At 34.8% G+C, this 13,632-nt stretch overlaps 1 protein-coding gene across 7 annotated transcripts in view; it reads left to right on the forward strand.

Annotated features, from left to right (window-relative positions):
- SNX29 (sorting nexin 29) overlaps positions 1-13,632 on the forward strand; it is a 629,780-nt gene that overhangs the window by 74,903 nt on the left and 541,245 nt on the right. For all 7 annotated transcript variants that reach the window (XR_004230463.1, XM_031944363.1, XM_012542944.3 and 4 more), the window contains 6 exons: positions 1,610-1,680; positions 2,544-2,792; positions 4,260-4,638; positions 7,668-7,786; positions 11,593-11,668; positions 12,377-12,459. Coding sequence is in view for 6 of the 7 variants with exons in the window: in XM_031944363.1 (XP_031800223.1) it covers positions 1,610-1,680; positions 2,544-2,792; positions 4,260-4,638; positions 7,668-7,786; positions 11,593-11,668; positions 12,377-12,459 (977 nt within the window). In the remaining variant the exon portion in view is untranslated. The remainder of the gene's footprint in view (positions 1-1,609; positions 1,681-2,543; positions 2,793-4,259; positions 4,639-7,667; positions 7,787-11,592; positions 11,669-12,376; positions 12,460-13,632) is intronic.

Here is a 13,632-nt window from a genome sequence, read left to right on the forward strand (position 1 = left end):
TTACTCACTACTGTGATCATTTAGTCAAATTGGATGTTCTTTATTCCTGTGCACACTTTGTCCTTTTCTACTTTTGTGGCTAGAATATTTGTCTTTCTTTCTTATCCTGTTGTACTACTACCTGTCCTTTAAAGCTCATTTTGGATTCTGCCTCATCCTTGAAACTTTCTTGAAGTCTGTTATGACTTTACAATCTTTTTCTGTGAGTCTTTTGAAACATTTTGTTTTGTACTTCTGTAATTCTTGCATGGTACAGTGGATAGAGTACTAGGCCTAGAGTCAGAAAGATTCACTTTCTTGAGTTCCTATCTGACCTCAGACTCTTACTAGCTGTGTGAACATAGGCAAGTCACTTAATCCTTTTGTCTCAGTTTCTTCATCTGTAAAATGAGCTAAAGAAAGAAATGGTTAATTAATGTAGTATCTTTGCCAAGAAAACTCCAAATGGAGTCATGAAGAGTCTGACACAAGTGAAATGACTGAATGAAAGCAACAACAACAATATCTTTATTGTGAAATATGTGTAGTATAGTTACTGTATTTGTATCTATCATGATACTTGACTGAAAGTTCTATGAAGGTGTCTTACCTAAGCTCATTATGACTCTTGGGGCTAAATTAAATGAACTGAACTAGTATACTTCTCATACATCCTTCTGAGAGTTACATTTGCTTCATAGACTCTTGTAGTGGTTTCTTGGTGCTCATATTTTTCTCTGAAATATTGCTTATGAATATGCATTATATTATGTATGTGTGAATATTTGCATAATACACACATATATATGGAGAGAGAAACAGAGAGGGAGAGAGAAAGCACACCTCAGATTGGTGTAATAGAACTAGAACTAATCTTGGAGTAAGAACACCCCTGGCTTCACATCTCATCTCTGATACTTACTATATGACTCTAGATATATCCCTTCTTTGTGGCCCAGGCCACTCTCCATGAGTATAAGATGCAGAAAATAAATTTCAGAAAAACTTGTTTTTTCATCTTCTTTGATAGAGGGAGTTCCTCACTTGGCCTCCATCACCAAGAAATCACTTGTCTGCCTTCTCCTTCTTCCCCCTTCTCCCTCAAATGTTTCTCAAATGGCTTAAAGAGCCTGGAGAGGACTCTGACAGCTTTCTCTGTTTTTCTCTCTGTCTTCTTTTCATTTAACTGAGCCAGTAGGTCTCTTTGGTAGTTCTACCCTGGTTTGGGGGTTTGTCTGTCTGAGGGAATTTTTGTATGGTAATTACCCTTTTGTCTGGGACTCTCAGTCTAAGTTCTATAAGCACTGCATTTACATATAATACCTATTTTAGTTCTTTATGGTTTGACCTCCCAAGAGATCATCCAGGAAGTCACAGGATTTATGGGTTACAGATTCTGTATTTATCCTTTGCTGAATTAGTAGTACCTACAGCCCTTCAGATATATCTCTGTCTATATATACAATATCCATTTCAGCAAGCATAATGCTGCATTAGAACTTCTAAGATGAGTTTTCTAGATTTTCTTTTAATTCAATCAATTGGTTAGCGTCAAATAGCCATTTCTTAAAGTGCTTCCAAAACAGGCAGTGTACCATAGATTGTTTTGTATTTCTTCTTTGTTTGCCAGCATTTTCTATGAAGATTGGGCCTTTGTGATGGATGAAGAACGGTCTAGTATGCTCCCTACCATGGCAGCTGGTAAGCCTTAGAGTCTTAAAGCCAATAGTGAATAGATCCAGTTTTAAAGGCTTTTCTCTACTTATAATTATATGCATAGGAAAGGTAGCAGTTAGCTTGTACTAAGTTGTGAATGTGTAGTTAATAGATTCTTTTTAATTAGCAGACATATTGAAACTTTTCCTAGTTCTTTAGTGACGTAGAATACATTTGTTACTGACCTTCCTATAATGAAATCCAACTCTTTAGCTTGCTAAACAAGAATTCAGTAGCATAGAAAATAAATAATGTAATAGATATAGTTTGCTTTCTTACTCCTTTTTTATGGTTTAAATTGTCATTTTCATTTTTTAGAGCTCCTTTTTAAAAAAAATCAGAAGTTAATACAACTAAAATAAAAAAGAGAGCTCCAAGTTCTTTAATTACTGTTATTTTTCATAATACATTAAAAATTTTGCAGGTTCCACTTATTATGAAGTCTTAAGATAGACCATCATATAAGCCAGAAAATTTCAGTGTTTGTTTAGTATTTGCTTGCACACAAAGATCATATGGATACAAATCATTTCAGCTCAAGTATCTGCAGCTTCTTGTTTGCAACTATTTTAATAGTATACTGGTGGAGGGAAGGCCTGAAATGGGCTGGTTATAGCCACTGTTAGCTAGGATAGAATGGGTTAAATTGTTTTTTTGCTCAGCATCTATTAATTCGACTTTAGGGGAAAATTTTTTAAAAATAACTTTTAAAGGTAAGTATATGTGCTATAATTATAATGCAGGGAGTAACCTGGGTAGAAGTTACTGCTTTACTTTGTTGTTATATTTAGAGATGTGTGCTTAGGAATAAATGATACAGTTAGAACATCTTTTTTCTCAATCATCAGGTCTGAATTCTATACTCTTTGCAATCAATATTGACAACAAGGACCTGAATGGGCAGAATAAGTACACACCAACTGTCTCAGACCTCCTAAAGGAGTCTACTCAAAATATGACCTCCTTGCTAAAGGAATCCACTCAAGGTGTCAGCAGCCTTCTTCGAGAGATCACAGCATCTTCTGCTGTCTCCATCCTAATCAAACCAGACCAGGAATCTGACCCTTTACCAGTTGTATCTAGAAATGTCAATACTGGTAAGTATCTTGGTTAGGTCAGGAATCAGAGATTAATATGATTTTAAATAGAGGATTTGAAATAATAATTGCCCTTCTTTGTAGTGAAAATCAAGGTCATAAATTGTACTAGGGTATCCTCATAAAAAGCTACTTTACCATTGGTTTATTTTAGAAATATTTGGAAAATCAATGTATGTAAGAAATGGAGTGTATGGGCATTGGCTCCCAGTTTGTGGGAATTGTGCCATTTGCTTCTTATTTATTTGATAATGACTTGACTTGCTCCTAAAACTGCTGTAATTATGTGTTTTACATATACATGCATGTTATTTTAAAAAATGATTGGTACTTTTGTTTTTTATATTAATTTTCAGATGTGCCTCTGCGCTCTTCACATTTCTCCTTCCTTTGATATTTTAATTATGCCTTTTTCATTTGAAAACTTCATGGTCCTCCTTTTAGAGAGGGTAGTAATCACATGATCAGGATCAAGAATTCAGCATCCCTATGTATTTAGGATCTTATTTATGATGTTTTGGGGTTTTTAAAACTTAATTGGAGCCACATTGGAATTTCCAGTGATGTGTACAAATCATGTTTCTGATAACTAAAACCCTTATTTTCTGGTGCTGGCTTTTTTAAAGGATAATTTATTCCTTGTTTTTTTTTTTTTTTTTTTTTTTGACTTGAGATTTGATGCTCAGGCTTCTTAGATAAGCCAGAATGTAAAATTTTCTTTACTGGAAATTTTAAAAGAATCACATACACACCCATCTTTTTGAATGATGTATGAGAAACAAAGCATTATGACTGATTTTTTTTAAACAAGCAAACTAGAATCATGTATCCAATTGAGGTTAGCTCTTCAGTCCCTTTAGGAGGTGCTGCACTTATTCCAAATATATTGTTATTTCTTAAAACATTTGGGGAACAGTTCTTTGGGAATTGCCTTTAGAACCTTTGACACATTTTAAAAATATCTTTAGGAGTAGTACATTTTTGCCTTTTGAAATGAAACAAGCATTGATTGTAGCCAAATCTAGTGAATAGGGTAGGTGATAAAGCTACTAAATCTGGTTTTTGGTTAAAAACAAGAATGACTTGCATGCTATGATGATAATTTATAGCAAACATTGATTTTTCTTTCACAGCTCGTAGTATTAGATCAGAAGGTAACCTAAAAAAGAGGAGTTACACAGGTATTTTGAGCATTGTTTAGATTGGTATACGTTTTCTTAGGATGATCATTTTAGAAGACAATGCTCATATATTCTATTAAAGAATGCTTTAGTATTTAATAACTATGCTATACATTCAGCCTTGTGGAAGTAACCTTTTGAGGGACTTATTGATTTTGAAACATCTAGTTTTTTTTTAAAATTGTTTTTATAGGGTTTTTTTTGAAGATTTAGGGAATTGCCCTAAGCCATGGAGAAGATGTAGTAGTTTTTCATTTGTTCTGAAGACTTTTTTTCTTTTTGACAGATTCAAAATATAAAAAGGATAGAAAAAAGAAAAAGAAGGTGACTAATATAATTTCATTTGATGATGAGGAAGATGAGCAAAACTTTGGGGATGTTTTAAAAAAGACAGGTGGAACAGGAGAAAGTTCAGAAGAGAATTCAGATCGATCTTCAGTTAATATCATATCTACTTTTGAAAGTCCCTTTGGGCCAAATTCTAACGGAAGCCAGAGTAGCAACTCCTGGAAAATTGATTCTATGTCTTGTAATGGGGAATATGGATACCAGAAGCTGGACGTGAAGAGCATTGATGATGAAGATATTGATGAAAATGAAGATGAAGTTTATGGAAAACTACTTGGGCAAAAAAGCATGGAAGATCACACAGAAGTTTCTGAGAAGTAAGTTTGATTTGATTTTTTAAAGAATTTCCATGTTGAGTAAATACTTCAGAGTTCATCTTCATTTGCATTCTTTAACACTTTTGGTAGAGAAGGGAATCTAAGCTGTTTCTGTTCTTTGATTGCTACTCAATTCATTTCAAGTATTTTTATTTGGAGAGTAGGAATGATCTTGCTACCTCATGGGAATTAATAAGATGAAAGGAGAATATTCTGAAATTACTGTTAAAAAATTATGGGTGGATACTTTGACATTCTTGGGGAATGTGTCACTTTTTGTCTGCTGTATTACAATTTGGGTCAAATTTCTTTGACTTTCTAGTGACTTTTTGACACTAAATCTTGTGTTTATTTGGAGTGAAGACTTATGTTTATATACTGTTTTTGGCTCTTAGAAGCTGTAGAATTGTGAAAAGTCTGTCTTAATTAGTAAAATGAGAAAAAATATCTTTCTTGCCTATCTTATAGGGCCATTTTGATTATTAATACTATTATGCATGGAAAGAATTTTGCATTAATAAAGAATTCTAATGCAAGTTCATGCAATTTTATATTTCTTAATATGCTGTCAATGCTGGATAGCCTGGGAAACTCAAGGGGAGGGTAGGCTTTTACCAAAGAAAAGATGTAGATTGGTACATTTGTTATGTTTCTTCAAGCTAATGTATGAGCAGTGGTATTTTCCCTGGGCTTTGTTGTTAATTCATGAACTTTTGTTTAATACCTTGTGTTTTGGACCACTAACCTGGGGCAAGATGCTGAAGGCTTAGAAAATCAAATTTAAATTTATTTGAGTTCTGGCATGAGTTACCTAATCTTTTAAAATTTTTTTCATTTGTTTAGCCTAGTACATTACATCACTACATAGGGATAAAGTATATCATTCTTTTCATTGTGTAGAACAACATAGCCCATCAAAGGACTTTGCAAGAGAGTACCTCCCTTGCAGTTCAGAGATATGGTGTTAGATTTTGCTCTAGTACTTTCTAGCTGTGTGAGCCTTAACATCATTTAACAGTTTTGAGGCTTAGTTTTAACATTTGTGACATGGAGATGAAAATAACTGTTACTTTTTTTCCTCAAGGGTGGTAGTTGTGTTCAAACAAGATAATGTATAAGAAAGTGCCTTTTTTTTTTTATCTGTAAAGAGTTTATACTGTAAAAGTAAGTTGCTATTATTATTATTTTTTTTTTTGTAAGTTGCTATTATTAATGCCATTGTTACTTTATTTAATTAATGTCTCTTGGTGAAGAGATTCCTCACCCCTTGAGTGTTCTTAAATTCATTAGTTTTAGAGAGTTATTTGGGATCATTTAATGTTAAGTAAAGGCCCATTTAAACAATGATAAAGTACCAGATGTGGAACTTGAACCCAGGTCGTTTTAGCTGGCTTTTCTCTCTCTCTCTGGCTCTCAAGCTGGCTTTTCTGTTTGTTTATCCACACTCTTCGTCCACACTGAAAAGCATATTGCCACAGGACTGTTACATAAGAATCATGAAATCCTAGATTTAGAGCTAGAAGGAACTTTTTTCTTTTGTAGATGAGGAGACAGTGATTTGAAAGTCACATGGTAATCAAAAGTGAGATTTGAACCCAACCCCTCCAACTTTGAAGGCAGTATTCTTCCCACTACTGTACTGACGGATTACTATATTCTCCTTTTCTCAAAGTTTAAGACTATATTTCTGTTTTATTTCACTCTCATAATTTTTCCTGTATTTCTTAATTTCGTTAATTTGGGAGTTAACATTTCTATTCTGTGGCCTAGAAAATTAGCTTCATCACTGTGTACATAGCATCCTAATCAATTAGATTTTTCCCCCCTGACTCAGAAGTTCTTTTTTGTACTCCAGTATCTCCAGTATTATGCTAAGGAGAGAGATTGGAGGATTGAAGAGGTTGAGCCTTAAGTCAAGCTAACTGGCATTATGATGTGTAGAAACACAAAACAAACAAGCCAGTGTGACTTTACATGTCCTCAGAGTGGCTGTACTGTCAGTAGTACATCAGCTTGAAGAAAATACTAACTTCTCTTCTTCCAGAGTGACACAGGTGGACCATTTGAAAAATCCTTCACAATCATCCTAGAAAAAGAACGTGAGGAAAATGTAATGGCTCAGCAAGTGATGTTTTTGGTTAGGTCCTTTGATAAGCTAAAAGCCAAGTGAATGGCCCCATAATATAGATATGCTACTTTAAATTTAGTGGTTTAGTTGCCATGCTAGATGGATATTCGTAAAAGGACTAGAAATAGACAGACCAAATGAAGAAAACATCTTTGGTGTTAGACACCCTTCAGTGAAGAAATGCTATTAAGGTTGATTTTAAAGACTTTATAATGCCTATTTTGCTAAAGGAAAATAAGCTGTTGATCAGTAATTCAGAATACAGACACTGTCAACTCTTCCCAATTACATGTAGATTATCAGGATATTAAAGGACAATTTTTTTTCCTTATTGTTTACTGTGCAGGCCTAGTTCTTAAATGGTAAGAGTCTACTTTATGACACACTACAACAAAAGGCCCAAAGTTGGAAAATATTTCTTGACCATGGACATTCATATTCCTTCAGGTTATTATTATTATTATTATTTTATAATCTTTTGAGTTCACATCCCAAAGAGAATAATGACTACTCAGGCTATATATAAGTAATACTCTATGTGGAGAATTGGTATGTAGGTATGGAACAAAATAATTTTTGTCATCAAAAAGGAAGAATGATGCTGTCATCATTATTAACATTTCTTAGTTGCTCATTTATATGATGTGTATTTATGAAATATATATATATATATAAAATGAATAATTAAAAAAAAAGCCCAGCCCATGTTCTGGAGGCTTTTGTAATATATTTATTACACATTGCTATTTTTTTGCATTTGAAATTGTTACATTCATTTTACATTCATTTGACATGTCCTGACTACCATGCTGAAAACCTTGATAAATAGATGTGGTTATCATTCAAGCCCTTTGTAGAGCTAGGAGATCTGTTTTACATTTGCATTCTTTCACAATCCTAGGCCCCTGGATGGTAACACCTGTCTTTCACAAATGCACAGCTGGGCCCCCTTGCAGGTGCTTCATGGTGATTCTGATGTTCTTTTTCCTCTCAGTGGAGTGGGATCTTATTCCCCAGCAGGTGGGTTATTTTCTATCTCTTTGTTAGCTGTAAAGCTTTTGATTCTTAGTAGAGGGGCTATGGTAACTGGAGAGCTAGTTGATCTGGAAGTCAGGAAGACTGCCTCTTGAACCTCCATCTCTGACTCATACTGGCTGTGTATCCCTGGGCAAGTCTTTTGATATTTCAGTGAGTGCCCCAGGCAATACTTGAAGCTGCAGCATAGTTGTTGATTCAGATGGTTGGAGTAATTTTCTTCAGTACTACACCAGTAAAATCACAGTTTGGGTCCCTTTCACCCTCCCTCCATCCCCTCCACCCCCCCCATCAGAAATTTTGGATTTGAGAAAGAATGTAATTTTCTGACATGTCTCAGAGTCTTAAGAAAGAGGGCCAGTAAGCATCCTGGCCGATAAAACTTGGTACTCATTATTGGGATGTACATGGCCTTCTTTTCCAGTAGGCAGCCTGCCTATTTAGAGGATGCAATAAAGATGATTCTGAGACTCCACCTGGGTACCAGAGCTTTTTAAAGTCACCTTAGTCTGAGCTAGATGTTAAGACATTGAGTTTTTAAATTCTGGCTCTGCTAGTGTGTTTCATCTCCTTCTATAATAGTTCATTTGTACCTCATACTAAGGGGAGAATATCAGTGAATTAGTATAATAAAACTCACAAAATACTTGCTGAGCTCTTACTATATGCTACGCACTGGAGAAAAAAGGTACCAAATAAAGCATATCCTGTTCACAAAGACCTTACATTCTAAAAAGAGATAGCAAGTTTATATATGTCTATACAGAATCATTATAATGAAAATTAATATAAAGTAGGTGTATAGTTCTGGAGAAATAGCAGTCCTGGTAGAATAGTTTCTGTCATTATTATTGTACTTTGTCATAGCTTTTTCAGTTCATTTGCTGTTTGTGAAGTACTAACAAAATTGTTCCTGATTTGACTCATTATCTGTCCTCTTTTTCCTTTGCCAAAGCATGAAATTATTGCAATAATAGGCCAAGTTGCTCCCCCAAAGTCACCCAGGGCAGTTCAAATAGAGATCAGAATCTGGTGTTTTAGTTCAGCCTTATTTTGTTCTATCTTCTTTCAGAGGGAAATCAATTGTACTTTCTGTAGGCCGAGATTTATGAATTGTTTAAGGTTCTATTGGGATTCTTAAGAAATAAAAACAGAACAAACAAAACCAAAAGAATAAACTTTTCTTTAAGCCATAATAAAACATTTACAATTAATTGAACAGATAAAAAGGAAAAAAATCCTTCAACATAGCTCTGTTTTGAATATCGATCTACTGTGCAGATTAAGGCTGTGCAGAAATCCTTGATTTGGTGGTATAGGAATTACCTGGCTCTGGATTTTCTAGTCATAGTCTGTAAGTAATGATCACATGAAGAACTGCTTTGACATAGATAAGTTATTGCTGACCTTACTTCTGGTAGCTCAGTGATTGCTTAGTCAGTCAATGAGCACATTCCAGGTTCTGGGGTAAACACTAGGGATGGAAAGAAAGGCAGAAACATTCTCTGTCTTCAAGAAGCTTACATATAATCAAATATATGCTACATATGTGTGGAGTAGAAGGAAGGTAATCTGAGAGTCGAAACCACTAGCAGGAAGAGCTGCAGAAGGTGGAATTTGATATTGGCTCCTTGAATGGAGCTAAGGAAATTGTCAAAAGGTAGGAGAGTGAGCAGTAGAATAGTCAGTGCAAAAACTTGGACATGGGAGATAGATAGTTATGGGAAACATCAACTAAAGCTAGTATAGCTGGTTCTTAGTGTGTGTGAAGGAGAATAAGGTGTTAAGAAACCTGGAAAAGTAGGAAGGGGCCAGCTTGGGAAGGACTTTAAATGCCAAAGGACTTTATTTGATCTTGGAGGTATAGGTAGGAGGATGATACTTAGTGGTTCAAGGACCAAAATGATATATAGTTGATGTACACACCAGATAATAGTAGGCACCAAAAGTTGGGATTTGGTCATGTGAACGATTCTCTTTGGGAAAAGGTAGATTTATTTTACGGGGGAAGAGGTTACAAACAAAATGAAGAGATACAATAGACACCAGAAACCGTAAAGATGAAATAGTTTAAAGATTGTAGAAAGACAAGTTCCTCAGTGGAACTCACAGTTACCCAGCAGAAAGGAAACACCCATGAGGTTGGGGATGTTCTTAGCTGGCAGGCTAAATTCTGAAAGGGACTTACCCTTCTCTTCTAAAGGAGTTATTTAATTATAAGGAGAAGTGAGGTTGGGAAACATAGTGGAGTTAGGGGAGATACCATGAGGTAGAGGTGAGAGGTAAGGAGAAAACACTGGGAGGCAGAGTGCTGTGGGGAATTGACCCAAAGGAAGGCAGCAGCTATGGGAAGTCCTCTAAGTAGATTTTATAGGAAAAATTTAATCTCAAGGACATGACTGGGATTTCTGATAGGGCATGGCAAGGTGAGCCTGATGGAGACCTCTACAGAGTGTGGGTCTTAAGGGTTTGACATAATTTGCATTTCAGACTGGAGACCTCTGCAGAGAGGGGGACCACTGATCTCTATCAGAGCCTTCTTTTTTAGGTGTTTGGCAGTTTGGCAGGAAGAGAGATTCGTACTTCAAAGAGATGACAGGAGTCAGTGAAGATTTTTAAAGTATGAGTAGACCTGATTATTGCCATAGATTTTAGGGAAATTGACAGAAAACCAATAGATAGGAAGAGCCTTATAAAGGGTAAGAAAGAATGAATGGCATAAGTCGTGAGGTTGTCTTCATATAGCTGCTTTTTAATTGAATTATTATTTAGATATTTTGGATACCACTGGGAGATATATTAGTTGTAATACCAGTAAAAGTTGTGGCATATGGTTTATGCTGTAAAAATGCAGAGTCTGATTTATTCACAGGTAATTTTCCTTGGAAATTAGTAGCTACACTTCTATTTATGAAAATCATTAATGTTCTTTCATGGCTGTTACCTAGAATTTATTTATGGCAGCATTTCCTGTGAATGCCTTCTCAAAATGCAAATTAATTTGGGGGTCCTTTTCTAAAGACAAAGATGAACATACAACAAAAAAAATCAACCCAAAGCGTTTGTTGCTTTAATGGAGATTTATATATGCACCAGGTAATTTTATGAATTAGGCCGTACTGCCCTCTAGTGTTGATTTTACATTCTTGCAGATAGGAACAGAGCTCCAATATATAACCGAGTATAGTTTGATATCAGTAGGCCATACTTGCTGGCTGCTCACGGTTGGTTGTATCACAATCTATCATGACTCCACAGTTCTTACAGTTGATCCTAAATGACTTCTTGCTCCTAATGAGGATACAGGCAGTCTCTGGGTGGGAACAATTCATGGCTCAGGGTTTGAAATGAGTTTTGCTACTTCCTTTAATGGACAAGATTACATCTAAAATTATGGATTTTTTTTTTAACCTGGATCTGTGAAATCATTGATGTAGGAAAATTCTAGTGAGAAAATTCCCTATGACAGTGTAGATTTCCAACTGTTTTGTAATTTATAGTTTTAAAGAATGCCTAGTGTACTGAGAGTTTAAGTGATCTGTTTAGGGTTTTACACAGTCTGTATGTATCAGAAGTGCAACTTGAACCCAGGTGTTCCTTCCCCAGTGAGCTCATTTCCCATCATGTCAGGATGATTTATGGATGTAAAAAGAAAAATTGGGTAGCAAATAAAATTCAGTGGATTAATGGAACAAGAAATAAGCTAGCCATTTCAGTAAATGAGTATAGGATTATTTTACCTTCCATGCATTGTTTGAGTTTTCTCATCCTAATTGATTTATATTCTTCAGATGCCGCCTTAAATAATCTGGAAAATGGCAATGGACCCCAGAGCAACATTCTCACTGGGCCTGAACATCAATATAGGTACATATGAAAATTACTTTCTTTGGAATGAAAATATTAATGCAGTTATTTGAAAGATACTTTATTTTACTGAGATTAAAGACTTATTAGTTTGTCTTTTATATAAGTGAAAAGCTGTTTTCCCTCCCCTCACTTTTTGCTCTTTCCCTTTTCTTCTCTTGATTGCTTTCATTATAAGTTATTAATTTTTCTTCATTCAAGGAATATATAAACCTTTTTTTCTGTTTGAAGTTCATGTGAAGAATCATATTATTCATATAACCCACTTTTGGTTCCATGACTATACTGTATGATGGATATCATTGTGGACAGGATCAGCAAAATAATGGATAGACTTGGGACAGAAGGGAGTTTCTGAGACCTGTATATGAATTATTATAGAGTAGCATAGATTTGGATATTAGTCAGCCATGCCATCTCTTAAGTGAATGGTATGTTGGCAGCATATTTGAATAGGTGAAATATAGAACTTGGTGTTGGGAAATAAATATTGGTGTTAATTCCTGATTTCTAATTGATAAGAATTTTTTTATTCTAAATTATCTAACTCCTTTGGTCTATAGTTTCTCCATCAGTATAATATTTTTGCTCCTTGGTATTTGAATAGATTTCTATCTTTTTAATAGTCTTCCAGATCTAGATTTTGTATTGAGTCTACATTATTAGAATTTAACATTGATCTCTCTCTTTCTGTTGTTTTAAATTTAGTGTAGAAGCCAGTCCTCCAGTCCAAGGAAGTCCCTTAAGCAGCCTCTTGTCTACCACACCTGTGCCAGAATCAATGACAATTAGTAAGTATTTTCTGAATTATTTATACTAGAAGTTGATAGCCTATTAGTTTCTACGGAATTGTCTTATTTTTATACTTTTTTTATACTTACTATGAAGTATGTCCAGTAATTCAACAAGCATTTATTAAGTACTTATCCTGTGCTTATTACTAGGTTATAAAAGCAAAAGTAAAGAAAATCTTTCTATAGAAAGTGGCATTTGAATGTAGTCTTGAAGGAAACCAGCTATTTCAGAAATTAGAAGAGGGATTACATTTAAGACATCAGAGACTGCTAATACAAAGTGAGGTGTGGGGATTGGAAATGGAAGAGCATATGTGTAGAAGAGTAAGAATAGGCTAGTATGTCTGGATTGTGGAAGGTGTGGTGGGGAGTAATATGCAAAAATACCAGAAAGATAGGACTGGACCAGGTTGTGACTTTTAAATACCAAACAGAGGTGGTGATAGTTATCCTAATAGTAATAGGGAAAGTGAATGAAAATTCATTTTGAACTTAAAAATACAATTTATTACGTAGGATGTTGACATAATCAAATTTGTTCTTTAAGAAAATCACTTTGGAGACACTGAGAAAGAGGAAATGCTTGAGATAGAGACTAAATAGATAGCCATTGTCAATGAGAGGTGATTAGAGCCTGAGCTAAGCTCTAATGTTGGAATGGAAAATGAGGTACCTATATAAAGGATCTTGTGGAGATATAACCATAAGATGGGGTAACTTTACTCTCAGTAAAGTTAAAAATCTTTACTGATCTGAGGATTACACTGAAGTTGCAAATTTGAGTGGCTTAGATGATGGTGCAGTAATGGAGAAATTTGAAAGAAAAAAGGATTTAAGATGAAAGATAGTTCTTTTTTAGACATGTTGAGTTAGATATCTATGGGACATCCAGTTAATATCTAATAATTAAATGGTATTGCCAGAATGGAGTTTAGAAGTAGTGGAGGCTAGATATATAGATCTGGGAATTATTTGCAAAGAGAGGGTAATTGAATTCAGGGGGAGCTAATGAGGTCACCAAATGACATTATATAGAACCAAGAGAACCAAGACAGAACTTTGGAGTTTACTCACATGGATGAGTAATCAATAAAGGAAACTGAGAAGCAAGTCAAACAGACTGAAGGAGAACTAAGAGAGAGCAATGTCAGTGAAATTCAGAGGGGAAAA

The sequence above is a fragment of the Sarcophilus harrisii genome, chromosome 1, assembly GCF_902635505.1.
Source record: "Sarcophilus harrisii chromosome 1, mSarHar1.11, whole genome shotgun sequence".
Classification (NCBI taxonomy): Eukaryota; Metazoa; Chordata; class Mammalia; order Dasyuromorphia; family Dasyuridae; genus Sarcophilus; species Sarcophilus harrisii.